The sequence below is a fragment of the Colobus angolensis genome, unplaced genomic scaffold, assembly GCF_000951035.1.
Source record: "Colobus angolensis palliatus isolate OR3802 unplaced genomic scaffold, Cang.pa_1.0 Scaffold121, whole genome shotgun sequence".
Taxonomy (NCBI): domain Eukaryota; kingdom Metazoa; phylum Chordata; class Mammalia; order Primates; family Cercopithecidae; genus Colobus; species Colobus angolensis.
The window spans coordinates 500553-516333 of record NW_012113253.1 but is presented as its reverse complement, the minus strand read 5'-3'; the positions used below and the strand labels follow the sequence as shown (position 1 = coordinate 516333).

The 15781-nt window shown below is 37.4% G+C and overlaps 1 protein-coding gene across 3 annotated transcripts in view; it reads right to left on the bottom strand.

Moving 5' to 3' along the window:
• ANGPT1 (angiopoietin 1) overlaps window positions 1-15781 on the bottom strand; it is a 257588-nt gene that overhangs the window by 84284 nt on the left and 157523 nt on the right. For all 3 annotated transcript variants that reach the window (XM_011930937.1, XM_011930953.1, XM_011930946.1), the window contains 2 exons: window positions 12820-12975; window positions 2287-2408 (listed from right to left, as the gene is read on the bottom strand). In XM_011930937.1, coding sequence (XP_011786327.1) covers window positions 2287-2408; window positions 12820-12975 — 278 coding nt within the window. The remainder of the gene's footprint in view (window positions 1-2286; window positions 2409-12819; window positions 12976-15781) is intronic.

The following is a 15781-nucleotide window of genomic DNA, read 5'->3' as shown; positions in this document are numbered from 1 at the left end:
AGGAAGGAAGGAAGGAAGGAAGGAAGGAAGGAAAGGAAGGAAGGAAGGAAGGAAGGAAGGAAGGAAGGAAGGAAGGAGAAAAGAAAGAAAAAAAAGAGAAAGAAAGAGAGAGAGAAAGAGAAGGGAAAGGAAAGAAGGAAGCAAGGAAGGAAGGAAGGAAGGAAAAATATGAGAAGGAGGGAAGGAAAGAGAAAGAGACAGAGTACCTGAGTACAAATGGTGCATAAAGATGGCATTTGTTTTTGCAGTTAGGGAGGAGACTTTTCAGGCCTCTCAGTTTATATTATAGTATCACGACAGCTCAAGGGTCAGATACAGACAAAGACATAATATGCAGATCAGTAGGGAAGAACTAAAGAACGTAAATTCATGCGGGCAACTCTTTCAGAAATAAATCAGGTGGTAACAACTACTGAGAGATAGATTCAAACCACCTTAGGTTATACTAGTAAAATGAAATACACAGTTACTAAGAATATTAGAGAATATTTTATTAATGCAAAATGATATCTATCTCCAAAGAAGTGGGACTTCCAGACTGTGTATAAGGTATGACAGAACTTTTTGTGACTATGATATTTATATATAACATGAAGCAAAATAGGCAGCTCTTTCTGTATGATAAAGCTGTGGTTTTTAATTTTCCTGTGTGGTTTTTTTTGTCCTTATCCTATAATAAATGTGCTATTTGTATAATTATAAAAGCAAACAACAACTTAGAAAAATAAGGGAAAATTGTCATTGTTTTACTTATCCATGATTCCTGGACAAAGTGTTCACAAATAGCATTTTGAAATATGACTGTAAATGTGGTTCACTTTTGGTGACAAAATTAAACCATAAAGGGGTGACCCTAGATTAAGGGATGGTTCAAGTAAAGTATACTTGTTACATACATGTATAGGTCTGGTTACTGTGAAATTGCAGGGCAATAAATGGTATATTTCAACAGGATTGTTAATTCTAGAACATTTAATCATGCAATCAGGGCCAAGTCCTGTCAGATTTATTTGTAGTTATACAGTTAACCCCATGTCACAGTGCAAGGATAAATAAATGTAACACTTAGAAACACAAGTCATGCAGCAAGAGTGATCCCTTTCAGATTCTAAACCAACAGCCAGGTTTGTATTTTTCATGCATAAGTTTAATTGTAATTGTTGCCATTATGCTCTATTTTTAGCATGAAGTTGGGAAATTCTTTTAGTTTGTAGATAGTATGAAGAGGCCATGTGTTATAATGGAAATATGAGGACTAGCAGCAAAACACCTAAATTACATTCCAATTTCTGCCACTAGCAAGCTGTATGACCCTGGACAAGTCACTCCCTTCCATTGAGTCTCTGTTCCCTCACTTGTAAAGAACAGAACTAGCAGTCCTCTTAGGTGCCTTCCTGGTGTGGAATATAAAGGGAACTCTAGTGTCACCAATTCAATGGCATTTAACCAGTTTCTATCAATACAGTGGTCTTTACCTCAATATTATGCATAGGAACTGAACCTTCTTCAAATTATCCAGATACCCAGAAGCAAATTCAATTTAATGCAAGAAACTTGTCCTAAGGAAGTCAGGGTTTTGAATTGTTCATCATCAATGTTAATGACTTCAAAACAATAGTCTTTCACTGTCCCAGCTCTCAAGATGTCTAAGTTCCAATTCAATCAACTGAAATGATTCATAATTTGTGAAACAAGATGGTGTGATAACATCTATAAAGCTAAACAAAGACATTTACTATGTCCAAAGTAAATAGCTATAAATGAAAACTAAAAACCCAAACCCTTGATCAGCTTTAAAGGTAAATTATTTTCTAGAAAAAATATACATTTTCCTTCTCTCTAGTGCTATATTTCTGAATTCAGCAACCCTGTAGCTTTGTAAAAGCCTAAGAATTGGGGGGTTGAGTAGGAATTTAAGAGGCTCTATTCTCCGTTGTTACAGGTTTTGATTATACTGAAAAATGTCAATATTTTATGTCACTGAATTTAGTCATAGAATCAAATTTTTGTAGATATGGTGAGATTCGAACTACTAACCATTAGAGAAATTAATGTTAAAAGTTATAAAAAGCAAATATTTCAAGAGTATCAGCAACAGTATTAATTCATTACTGACATACTAGCTGTATTTACCTTAAGCTCTCCTTTCTTTTTATATTAATATTAATTTGGCTCTATATTTCATTTTTTAAACCACCTCAACCTTATTTGTTTAGGAGTTGGCAGAGAGGTGAAGGATATAAATAAGTACACACCGAAACATTTTTGGAATAAAGCAATCCTCACCTGTTTTTTTCATGGATCTTCAAGATTTCATTTGTCTGTTGAAGAAGTTGCTTCTCTAGCTTGTAGGTTGATAATGAATTTTCCAGCAGCTGTATCTCAAGTCGAGAAGTTTGATTTAGTACCTTAAGATAAAAGATGAAAATATTTCAAACTTCAATCACAAATCAATGAACGTTTTAAAGTTTTATTTTGTCTTTAAATAATATTTCTTCAAGAATAATTAAACAAATGGTTTACATTCTACCAACTAATGTTTTACATGCCTTTCAGATATTATTTTGGTTTGAGATTGAAATTGCAATTTAGGACTTTTGTGTCCTAAAACCCTAGGATATTCTCCTGTGCTAGTTGCTTCACATAGTTTATCTCCAATATCTGTAAGTGCAAGATTGGTATTAAGTACAAGGTCTTAGATGTTGTGGATAATTAAGAATAACTAATAGGCATGTAAAAGATACCTGCCTTGATGCATCACCTGACAAAAAACAATTAGAAATGTGCAAAAGTCTCTTGACACAGTTTAGAAAAACTCATTATCACACATTTACAGAACGCCTGTCACACTAGGTCATGCTAGCCCTTCTAGATGTCATGACCACCTGCTGAAGGAGAAATTGTTATCATCACTTTACAAATGAGAAACCTGAGCTTCAGAGAGAAGCCCAAGTTCACACAGGAGACAAGGGAAGAGTGGGGTTTCAAACCCAGATAGTTTTATTCTGATTCTGCTGCTCTGCAAAGAAAATTAAGGAGAGGGTGAGTCAAACCATTCTGAGGAAATGAAATGACCCAGAACCCAGATTGTATGAGAGACAGATTGTTCTCATCCTTTCAACTTCACTACTACTACTCTGGTGGTCCTCTAGAAACTGTGAAGGCTCAATTCATCTTGAATCACAATGACCCATGTGTCTAGCTGGGCCTTCTTATGACATAAGAAGTGAGCTGTGCACCCAAACTGTGAGCTGTGCACCCAAACCTATCATTCTCCAGGCAAAGAATGCACACTCCAGTCCTAGTAGATGCCTTCAAACTGTGTCAATGCCCTGTTTCTGACTCTGTCTTGTCCCTCCCTCTCTTTCCACCTTAAAGGAGGTATAAAAGGAAATAAAGAAGATAAATTAATTTAAAAAGCTCCTCACATTATTTGAAACATTTTTAAACTACCACATCTTTCCTAAAACTACTTATTTCAAAGGACCTGGAAATACTTCTGCCAGGTCAATATCAATATAAATTTATTCTACAAATGATGCCATTACAGCCGTCATCCTCTGTAGCATCTCTAAATCTAGGATTATATCAGATGCACACAGAAAGTCTGTTCAACATAGACCAACAGGGCCAGGTGTGGCAGCTCATGCCTGTACTCCCAACACTTTGGGAGGCTATAGCAGGTGGCTTGCTTGAGCTCAGGAGTTCAAGACCAGCCTGGGCAACATGGCAAAACCCCATCTCTACAAAAACATGCAAAAATTAACTGGGCATGGTGGTGCGTGCCTGTAGTCCCAGCTACTTGGGAGGCTGAGGCAGGAGGATCACTTGAGCCTGGCAGGCAGAGTTTGCAGTGAGCCATAATTATGCCACTCCACTATAGCCTGGGTGACAGAGTGAGACCCTATCTCAAAAATAAAAATAAAAAATAAAATAAAAATGAAAATACACTTATAGGCCCTGGGCTTGACTTGGGCTATAGGAGTTTGCAGGAGCAGGGGATGTATCTGAAGGGAGCAAGGCAGGAACTAGCCTGAGGTGAGAGAGGCAAATGCCTCAGTTGCAAAACTGAAAGGGGTGCCAGAAATCTCAGTAGTCAAGATAAGTAATATTTTAACGTAACATTTTTAAAATTTTACAATTAATGCAAGAAATTGACATTTAACAGAATATCAATTTAAAATAAAGACAGCATCTGATTCTGCACATGTCTGATTTGGTCTAAGGTGGTCTCTAGCCCTGCAAGGGGTGGAACAGGAGGGCAAGGAGGGGATGGGGCAGAGAATGGTGAGATGGAGCATTTATACTCTAAAAAAGTTTAAACTGCTATGACTCATGTATGCAGTCATTAGTAAGGATCTGAAAGCCAGTCTAAAATGTACTGCTACTAATCATATCATGTTTGTGAAAGGTTTCAGTGTTTTAAAAAACATTCTTTTCTATTCTGTATTATTTCATTTCAAAACAAACAGAATTTGAAGGTAGAGTTTGGAGTAGCTCAGAGGGGATACATGGTAGAGAACATAAATATTGGAGATACACAAGATATAACTTTCAACTATTAAATATATTATTGTCCAAGTATGATTTTATTTTTTATTGAATGACAATTTATAAAATAATGAAATAGGGAATGAAACACTTGTATGTTTTGGTGACATTTAGAACAGTGCTTGGCACAGAGACAACACGCAGTATTTGTTTATGGATACTCAATATTTGTTTATGAGGTACATTATCTCACTAAATCAAGCATATCATATGTAGTTAAATAAAATCTGTTTTCTTTCTTATTTCCCATACTCTCTGATCACACTTCCTGACATTCTCAGACACCAAAATTTTTAATTTCCAGAAGGCAGTATTCTCCTCCATGTCCATTGAGAACAAAATGGAACCATTCATAATTGAAAATGAAGCTGTCCATATCTCAGTCTGGAGACCACTACAGTTTCCAGTTTGTCTTCCTGCTCCTACTTGCCCCAGCTCAAGTCCATTTTTCACACAGCAACCAGAGGGATCTTTTTGAACACATACATCAGATCATGCCATCTCCTTTGAAACATGCTAATGGCTTCCTTTTGCAATTAGAATGAATTCCAAAGTCCTCAGCCTGGCCTGAAAAGACCCATGTGATCAGAACCCTGTTCACTTCTTGTTTATCACGCTCCAACCACATAGTCTTCTTTCTGCCACCTTGAATCGTCAAGTTCATTCCAATCTTGGAAACTTTACACTTGCACTTTCCTCTGCTTGGTATGCCCACGCCTTCCCAGACGCATGGCTGATTTCTTCTCATCATCTTAGAGAGTCTCTTTCTGGCCACCTTCTTTATAGTAATACCTTCCTCACCCTTAATCACATCATCTTATTTAATTTTCTTTACAAAATCATCACTATTGAAAACTATCATATCTGTTTACTCATTTGCTGTCTTTCTGCCCCTCCTAGGATGTCAGTTGCACAGAGGCAGGAAGGCTCATCTGGAGTTCCCTAAGCCTCCAGACCCCGCCGGGGTCCAGCACACTGCAGTGCTCATAGCTGAGTTAGATGACATTCTGGGCAATGGACAGTGAGCTCGATTTCAGGCTTGAGTCATGGTCACAGAAAGGGTAACAGGGCCTACATGAATATCAAGTTAGACTTCAGTGATGACAGTCTAAATCTAGAGCAGCATCTGAATATGGGAAAAGGAAGGGGTCCAATATCAGAAGTCCAGGCTAGATGTCGATCTAAAGATCAGGGCAGTTTAGAGTACAAATACCAATCTCTCCTCTTGTTTCCCCATCACCTTGACCCTATTGCTGCTTTATTTCAACTCTCTCCACTGATATTTTAAACTAGGTCTGAAGTGGGCAAGCAAGAGAATTGCATTGCAAACTATGATAAATTGACCACTTTCTTGCCATGCGTCTAGGGAATTTGTTGCTTAGCAATAATCGAAGTGTTCCATTAAAATGACAAAAGACATTTCCTTCTTAGCCTAAACACATTCCAAAAGCACATCTTTGGGGAAAAAAAAGGAAAAATTTTTAAATAAAGAAGAAGAAAGAAAAAGAGTAAAGCGTATGTGAAACATGCCCCTCAAGGAACAATTTCAAAAGATTAAATTTTCCAAAATATACCTAAGAGTAAGAGACACATAAAACCTGAAATTGAGGATTTATGGGCCACAGAATTTTAGTTCTTTCTTAAAAAAAAAAGTAAACATTTAAAAATAAAAAGTATTAGTTTCCCAGAGAAAGTGAGCTGGAAAATTTCACCCAGTTCTCTTTAATACTTTCAAGAGTGCTTCTGATACTTTAAATTAATATTAGTGCTAAAAGTCAGAGACTGAGGTAGAAAGAAAAATCGCTCTTTTTTTTAGAGACAGTGTCTCACTCTGTTGCCCAGGCTGGAGTGCAGTGGCATGACCACACTCACTGCAGCCTCTTGGGCTCTGGTGAGGTGTGCCCAGCAATTTTTTATAAATATGTTTTCTTGTAAAGACAGGGCTCTGCCATGTTGCCCAGGCTGGTCTCGAACTCCTGGGTTCAAGCAATCTGCCCACTTCAGCCTCCTAACGTGCTGGGATTATAGGCATGAGCCAGTGTGCCTGGCCAAAAATCTCTTTCAATGACTCATTAACTTTGAAATAGGCCCTGTTTTTGGAGTTACGTTTCCTTTTGCTTTAGTTATTTTTTTTTCCAAAGAAAGATCTGTAACATAAAGTATGATGCCTTGGCAATTAATTCTAACAGAAGAATGAAGGTTGATACATGCAGAAGGAATGAGAGAGTTAGAAAATCAGCATTTTGCAAAATGATTGAAGTAACTTACTTGGTTAGTAATGGGCAATGTGACAAAGTATTACCCTACAGGTTATCTGCTAATTTCCTAGGGAAAAGTGAACTATTGAGATGTGGTGATATGGAAGTTATGACCCTAACCAAGTTAAAGAACAGCATAACTAAGGGAGTGGCAATCTGGCATGTGTGTCTCCTGAAGAGATGCAATAGGAAGTGACCAGTAATTCCACAGAACACCCCTGTCACAATATTCCATTCAATCTGAACAAGTCTTTAGACTCAACTTCCAATTTAGAGAAACCACGGGGGGATTGAAGGGTAAATTAAAGGTCATAATAAAGAAATATTCAGACAAATGCAGAACATGAGATGATTTATAAAACAACCCAGTTTCTTAAGGATGTCAATATCACGCAAAAGAAAAAGTGGAAGACTGCTCCAAATTTAAATGGACTATTAAATCTTGAGAAACAAAACTCCTATAAAAGTTTTAGTGGAAAAATGAGAAAATATGAATGTAGAAGTTAGATAATCTTAGGGAATTATTGTTCATCTTAGTTGTGATGTAATACATAATTAATATTATATAGCTATTGCATAATATTCTCTATTTATATTATATATAAATATATTTTATTTATAATATTAATACCATCATTGTATATGTATATATTTATAATATGATAATATAACCCTACATTATCTTCATAATATAATAACCACCTCATTTGGTTACAGAGTTTGATAGAGATAGTACTTATATTACAGACACAGAATTGTGGGTAGAAATAAATCTCCCAATACAGCTAACGCTCAGTAGAGTCAGAATGCAACCGGATAGTCTATCTCCAGAGTCTGGATTGTTTCCCACAGGCTTATCATGTAGGTGTAAATAAGCAGTTTCCCTCTGGTTAGTGACACCCTCTAGTCCCTAACAACTGCTACCAAAATGGTTTCTTTCAAGTAACCATGAGGTCTTCTGCTTGTTATGGCTGATAGCATCCAACTCTCTCTCGCTGCCCCTGCCCCCTAAATTAGCACCATGAGTAAGGAAGATGTCCAAATTTCTTATGCTTCTCAGAGTATGGAAAAGAAAAACAAACAAAAAAACCCAAAAAACAAAAAAACCATTCACTCAGTGTTCTTAGTTGGGTCAGACATCTTTGCAGTAGACTGCTTCTGTTCAAAGTCCTCTTCTGATCCATCAGCTATTTGTGGGTGCCTATTACCATCAACACACAAGCCTCAGCATATTGTCCTCAGGCTTGGTGACATTGGGCTGAAACCTGCAGAGATTAAGGGACTAAAACTTAGTTTTATTCACAAGTATTTATTGAGAGCCTATGCACCAGTCCTGTTGTAAATCCTGTCGATAGAGCAGTGAACAAGAACAAGACAAAAAAAAACCCGCTTCTTAGGAATTTACATCCTAGTGCAGAAGTTGGTCAGATTTTTCTGTAAAGGCCCAGATAGTAAACATCTTAGGCTTGGTGGGCCAAATGGTCTCTGGTATGACAATTTAGCTCTGCCATTTTAGTGAAATAGCAGCCACAGACAACATATAAATATATGAGTGCAGCTGTGTCCAATAAAACTTCATCTACAAAATAAGATGGCTGGTCAAATTTGACCTGTGGGCCATAGGCTGCTGAGCCCCCTCCTAGTGGCTTATCAAACACTTTTCCTAAACCTTGCAAGAAAATTAATTACAAGATATTTTGCTTAAGTGACCCACTAAAAAGTTTGTTTCATCATTTCCATTAAACCAAAATTAAAAGTGTATTCAACTGTTTCTTATCAAGACAAAGAGATATAGCAGCTCAACTTTGAGAGCTGCCCTTTGAGAGTAGATATAAGAAGAAATCTGTTTACGCCTAAAGATTCGTGCTCATTGAACAGTTTCTGAACTGCCTAATACACACACACACACACACACACACACATACACACACACAAGCATATATATATTTAAAGATAGGGTCTTGCTCTATCATCCATGCTGGAGTGCAGTGGTGTGATGATAGCTCACTGTAACTTTGAACTTCCTAGGCTCAAGGAATCCTCCAGCCTTAGCCCCCTGAGTAACTAGGCTACAGGTATGCATTACTATGCCTGGCTTTTTTTTTTTTTTTTTTGTAGAGATAGTATCTTGCTATGTTGCCCAGGCTGCTGTCAAACTCCTGGGCTCAAATCATTTTTCCATCTGGCTGTCCCCTACAGTGCTGGGATTTTAGGTGTGGGCCTCCATACTGGCTTGCCTTATATTTCTAATGAGTGCTATTGAGGTACAAATGGCACATGTGATCATTTGTGATGTCTGCAAGGATGATTAAATGGGATTAAACATGCAGGAAATATATTAGGGGAAATGCCCATGAGGAAAAATTGGGAGGAAGCCAGAGGAGGTTTGGAGAGGCTTCAGACTGGGATGCTGGTCTAATTGCAGGAAAGAGGAGAGGGAAGGAAGAAGAGTTGGGTGGAAGTCTTCTCCCTCAAGGCAGCCATGCAACAGTTTCAGCAGGGCTGATGAAGAGCCCCTAGCCAAAGTCATGTGTCAGTGGACTTCTACAGCTCCCAGGAGCAGGCCTACATATCCCTGCCACAATGAGTGGAAGTGACTGCTGGAAATTGTGGTCTCTGCACCAACACAGCAATGGATTTCAGAGCACAGCCACTGGCGAGCAGTGGTCAATTATACTTCCCACAGTAGGAGATTGGAAAGGTACATCTTTAAGGCTGTGAGGAAGGGCTCCACAGATCATTAATTTGACTGAAAGTTAAGAAAGAAATGACTTAGAAGTGTTTTGCCACATTAACTCAAACTCATGAAAGTAAAGACTGCTTTACTTGTAGCATTCTAATAGGACCCATTAAAACATCTTACATAAGGAAGCACCCAAAGACAGGAGTGATTGCTCATGTCTGTAATCCAAGCACTTGGGGAGGCCAAGGCAGGTGAATTGCTTGAACCTACGAGGTCGAGACAAGCCTGGGCAACATAGCAAGACCTGGCCTCTACAAAAAATAAAGAAGTTAGCTGAGCATGGTGGCACACACCTGTGGTCCCAGCTGCTCGTGAGGCTGGAGTGGGAGGATCACCTGAAACCCGAAGGTTGAGGCTGCAGTGAGCCCTGATCAGTCACTGCACTCCAGCCTGGGTGACAGAGTGAGACCCTATCTCAAAAAATAATAATAAATGATAATAGGGAAATAAACATAGGATGGTACATCATCTACCTTATAGAATTCATTATTATTATTAAATAGCTAATATATGTAAAATTATCTAGAACTGAGCCAAGCATGGATTATTAGAGGTAAAATTTAAGGCGATTTGTTTGTCTGTTAATTTCCCCCAAAACCAAATTTGCCTGAGAAAGAAGTGAGAAATAGAATGACACTACAGGAAGTGACATGAATAATTCCTCAAACAAACCCCTTCATATTGTACTCTTGGAAAGAGGAACTTGAAGGCAAAGAGATATTGGTACAAACTGATAACAGAGTGAGAAAAACACTGCAAGCCAGACTAAGGGGGAAGGAAAAGGCATGGTGGTGGTTTCTAATTATTGCCACAATGGCCAGCAGTGTTATTCAGGTGTGGTCATTACTGGTATCTTTCCTGATCATGATACTTTTTTGAGCACAGGAGGATCTTAAAATGCTGTGGAGTGAACCTGTGGCTTTCCACATTTTGTTAAATTGTAAATCTAGAAGGTCAGCAGAAGACTAGAAAGCAATAAGTTAATTATTTTATAACATAATCGTGTGAAAGCTAGGGCACTAAAATGTATTGGAAAGACATTGTCATGAGTTCCTGAAATAAACTGAGGACCTGAAGTCAGTTTTAGGAAAAGTAACCGTTACCAGTGTGAAGCCATGTTAGATGAATATAGGAGGAAAACCATGAGAGCATACCTGGAGAGCACAGAAGGATCTACTGGTTTATAAACGCTTATTATCACTGAACAGAGTGTATGGAGGTTAAGAAATAATTCAGATTACTTTTGTAAACTTGGCTCTGAATCAAGATTTGAGTTCACTTGAGTGGTTATGTCTAAGCAGAACATGTCCTGTCGCAATAGTTCAAATAAGTAGCATGGGGGTATACATTTACATATGACAAGTTTGAAGCATCACAACTACAAATAGCATAGGCAATTGGAAGACATGAAAACGAAAGGGAAAAAAACACATAGGCTTCCCTTCTTAAGGCAGGGCATTTGAGCCATTGTTGTCCTCTTTACTTTCCTCTTATTGCTACTCGTGATGAATTTGTGATTTTGGAAATGTTTTCTGGGTTTCAGCTATCTCAAAATTGTTCTCGCTGTATTTAATAAACTTTCATTGGTCTTTAATAGTAAGTTTTAACTACTTCATGTAGGGAGTAGTGATTCTTTTTCATTGAATTTCCTGTACCATTTTCAATAAAGTACACATCTTCTGGCCTTAAGGATGCAGAACAATTTATCTCTTAATACCTTACACAGCATGTATCTTAACAGTTTGGAGATTAACATACTAACAATGGGACACTTTTTTTCCCACAACTCCAATTCCTAGGTAGAAAGAGATCAAAAAACAACCCAAGGCACAGTGTTTTAGGGGATAAAAAAATTACATAAGACCCTTCCATGTGTTCCATAAAAGTTATTGTAATAGAAACTTGTATAAATTTCAAATATGCAATTAAGTAGGACATATTGTACATTTGTTTTTGAACATGAGAGTATTTTATAGGAGAGGGTGAGCACTCTGTTCTAATAAAATAAAATAAATAATACAGTCACATTATTTATACCACAAGAAACCAGGGTGCATATATGATCAAACTTACTGTGATAATGAATGATTAGACAAAGTCTTGTAATTTTCAGGGACAATATGTAGTTCCGCCCATCTCCCATGTTCATCTGATGCTGATGGTTAGCAAAGCTCAAGTGAATCATTGCTCCAATGTAGTCAATACTTAAGTTCTTATTCAATTAGTTAATTATTAGTGTTACTATTTAAGGGGGATAGAAAAGAAATGAGTACCCTGGAGTGTGAATCCCAGATTTTACACACTAGCTGCATGAATATGAGAAATCACTCAAGCTAGTGACTTCTAGCTAAAAGATCTATCTGCTCTAAGTGATTTTCATAAAAACCATTTGTGCAGAGGAAGTTGCATTATATAAAATGTTTTATCTGTATCAATTACCATTGTTATTTTTCTTTAAATACCAACCTATCTGTGATGCCAATAACACAAATGAAATAAAATAAAAATCATGTTGCACCTTATTTTTGAATGTATATATTTCAGCTTTCATGTTAGAAATCAACTACGTTGGGATAGAATCATCCCTTGGGTTTCAGAATGGTAACTGGAATATGATTTTCATGGCTAAAAGGGAACAAAGAGACAATTAAAAATGACAGTCATCAAAATGATAGTCATCAAAAATTATATTTGCTATTTGCCAGTAAACTGTGATGGCGTGTTTGTGACAGTGGTGATGAAAGGGCATCCCTAGTTTTTACTCGGTGTTCAAATAAGTACGTCATTGGCCTTAATAGGTAGATATATGTATATACACGCATATTCCTGATAGCTTCATTTGGAATTTTCCTGTCTATCTGCTGAATGCAAAAACCATCTTCAGGTGCCCTTATGGCTACAGCATTACCAGAGACAAAACAAAACAGGTCAAAAATGCAAAACAAACACACCAATCTGACCCAAATAGTTACTTTGTTTGACACATATCATATCACAGTTGGTAGCTGCAATACTTATTTGAATTTAAACATTGATGAGGTCCTTTACTGGCCCTGTTTTTGCAAACATATGCAAAGCTAAATATACCAACCTTCATTAGATCAAAAGAAACACGCATAGCATGTCAGGCAGTCGTTGTTACTACCAATAAACAAAAATGTATGTTTCCCAAATCACAGTGCTGAAATGTGCTCTGTGTTTATGGAGTAAGCTAAAGAAAAAAAATCTTCCTGGTTGAGTCTGTGGACTCTGGCCCTGGGGGTGTACCTGGGTCTCAACATCTGTCAGCTTTCTGGTCTGCTCTGCAGTCTGAGACAGCAGGCTGGTTCCTATCTCCAGCATGGTAGCCGTGTGGTTCTGAACTGCATTCTGCTGTATCTGGGCCATCTCCGACTTCATATTTTCCACAATGTAATTCTCAAGCTGCAAGAGATAAAGTACAAAACATATCACATTATAAGCAAAGCCTCCCAGTTGGGGCCTGTAATATTTACAATGACAAAACAAGACACAGCTGGCAAATCAGCCATCTGGCAGGGATCCTCTGCATCTCTAGGAGTTGGAGAAATGGGAGCAGAGCACACAGGAATCCAGTTGTCAACAAATTCCTAATATACCGATAATATATTTATAATAATCCCAATCGTAAGGACAATTTGCACTTGGATCACACTTTCTCATTGTTGACATTATCCATTTAGCCTTTATAGCAAAGATGTATCACAGTCAGCTTTATTGTTCTGTTTCTTTTATAGATGAAAATAGAATCAGAGAGGGCCAGTGATAAACCCAAAGTTGTTGAGCAAGAATGTAGCCAAATTCCCATACTAATTTAAATCGAATTATTGGTGCTCTGGTTTTTCCGTTACACCATACTGGCCACTTATCTCAGAAAAATTCAGCCTCCTGCTTCCATTTTTGTAAAGATAAATAAAAGATCACACTGCTTTGGGGGAATGGGATGAGGAGTGGGAGGAAGGATGATGTCCAAAACAAAAACCTTTAAAGGAATATTAAAATATAGGCAATGATGTATGAAATGAGCTTCAAAGCCTGAGAGGTGGCTATAATCATTCTCTGTGCTCCTTTGCAAGCTCAAAAAAAAGGTACTGAAAGTACAACCCATATAGCAGTATTTCCCCTTCTTGCTTTGGGTAATATTTAGTCCTTTATGGTGCCATCTTAGAGAACAGTATTGTGCTAAAATAAATGGTGCCATAGGAACCATGGAGAATTATGAGGTGACTTACAGCAAGGGAGGCTATTAGGTACCTGGGAGAATAAAGCTGAACATATCCATTGTTTGAAAAATACAAAAGAAACCTGTACCTTCCTGTCAGTGCACTTAATTCCTCCACCACTGTGTGATCACTACATTTTATTACTCAGTTACACATATAGGGAAATTGCATCCTAGAGAAGTCAGGTCCAAGGCCACACACCACAAAAACAGTCAGACTTGGACTTGAGCAATGAAGTCCTTAACTCTCATACCAACACTTTCAACCACTTGATAGCTCTGCCAAGTCGTGCTTCACAAGCTGGATTCCAAATCATTAACAGCTACGTGATTTTTACTGATTTAGTGAACCATAATACATCCACTATTTCATAATCCATCGTAAAATTATTATCATGTAATAAATATAGTCTAAATGTAAATTCCCCTTTGTAAAGCTTTGGCAGCTCACTTGCTAACATCATCCCTTATTTCTGTTTATCAAACACGAATCTGTCCCATGCTAAAGAAAATGAGTTTTCAATCAAACTCATATTATTATTAATACATCCTAAATTGATTCTTGGTCAATATAACATAATTCCCCTTCATTCTTTTTCCCCCAAATTAGACATAGAAGGAAAAAAAATTCAACCTATAAAAGTTTATTATAAAACAAATACAAAATATATTAGAATAAATCTCTGAAAATTATCAAAATGTGAGGCCTGTAGGCCAAATCTTGACTTTATTCCAATTGAACTAACATATTTAAACAACAAGAGGTAAGTAGAGAAAAAGAGGGTATGACAGCATAATAAAAATCTGTCATTTTGGATTCCACATCCTATGTTCCCTCTTTCCTAATAGCATTCCTTAACTTTCTTTTGGGAAGTTATCTTTTTGCCCTTCAGAACAAATGCTTCTGGTAGAGTTGTCCCACCCCAGCATCACAAATGAGTACAGGTTCTAACTTGGCAAGTCAGAATGTTCTGCTCTTACTTCATAAGTGTGAATTGCTCAAGAATGGAAAGACATCACAAGAAAGGCCATTAGCCTCAGTTCTGAAATTTTATCAAACTCGTTTACAAAATAACTTTGTTTTCCTCTGTGGTTAATAAGCTGGTGACATATGCCCAATACAGTTGATGCCCGATTTTGCCACCACAAAACCAGAGCCACACAAGAATGAAGCTGACTCAGAAAGATAGATGTTAGATAGGGAGATAGATAGATAGATAGATAGATAGATAGATAGATAGATAGATAGATAGATAGATAGACAGATCAATCGATCTATGTACATACATAGATACCTGGATGTATACACAGATAGACACAGAGTCAGGTGATACCCTTTGAGCACCTGGATCTAGCTTTATTTTTAGCTAGTTCCACCCTTGGACATTCAGTCATAAGATGCATGATCTAACAGTCTCCCATTGAGCAGCCAATCTTTTTTCCCCTTCAATCACATTGATTTAGATTTTTAACACTTACAACCAAGATTTTAGATTATTACCTTTGATCAATGTTTAGCAGAAGAAATTTCAGGCAGGAAAACATTAACAGTATGTTCCTTACTTTTCCAAGGAATTTGAGGTTATACATAAGTGTATGTATCTTAAGAAATTACAGATATGTCTCCATTATAAAGATAATAGCTATCATTCATAGCTGACAGTTACCAATTGCCTACTATGCAACAGGCACTGAGCTACATGTTTTCCTTCTATCATCACACTTAAATCTCACAATTATGTATGTTATAGTTGCTGTGTAGATGAGACTATTGAGGCACAGAAACCCCCAAACAACCTGCTCAAGAACAAGCAAGAACTCAACCCGCAGCTCCAAAAGCCATGTTGTTAACCTCTAACCTATTTAGCCTATAGCACTGCTTCTTTATGCTATGCATTTTATTATGTAGCTCTTAAAGCTTGAGTGTTCATGAAAACTCTGTGGGGAGAATTTTAAAATGCAGATGGAGGTACAACATACCAGGAATCT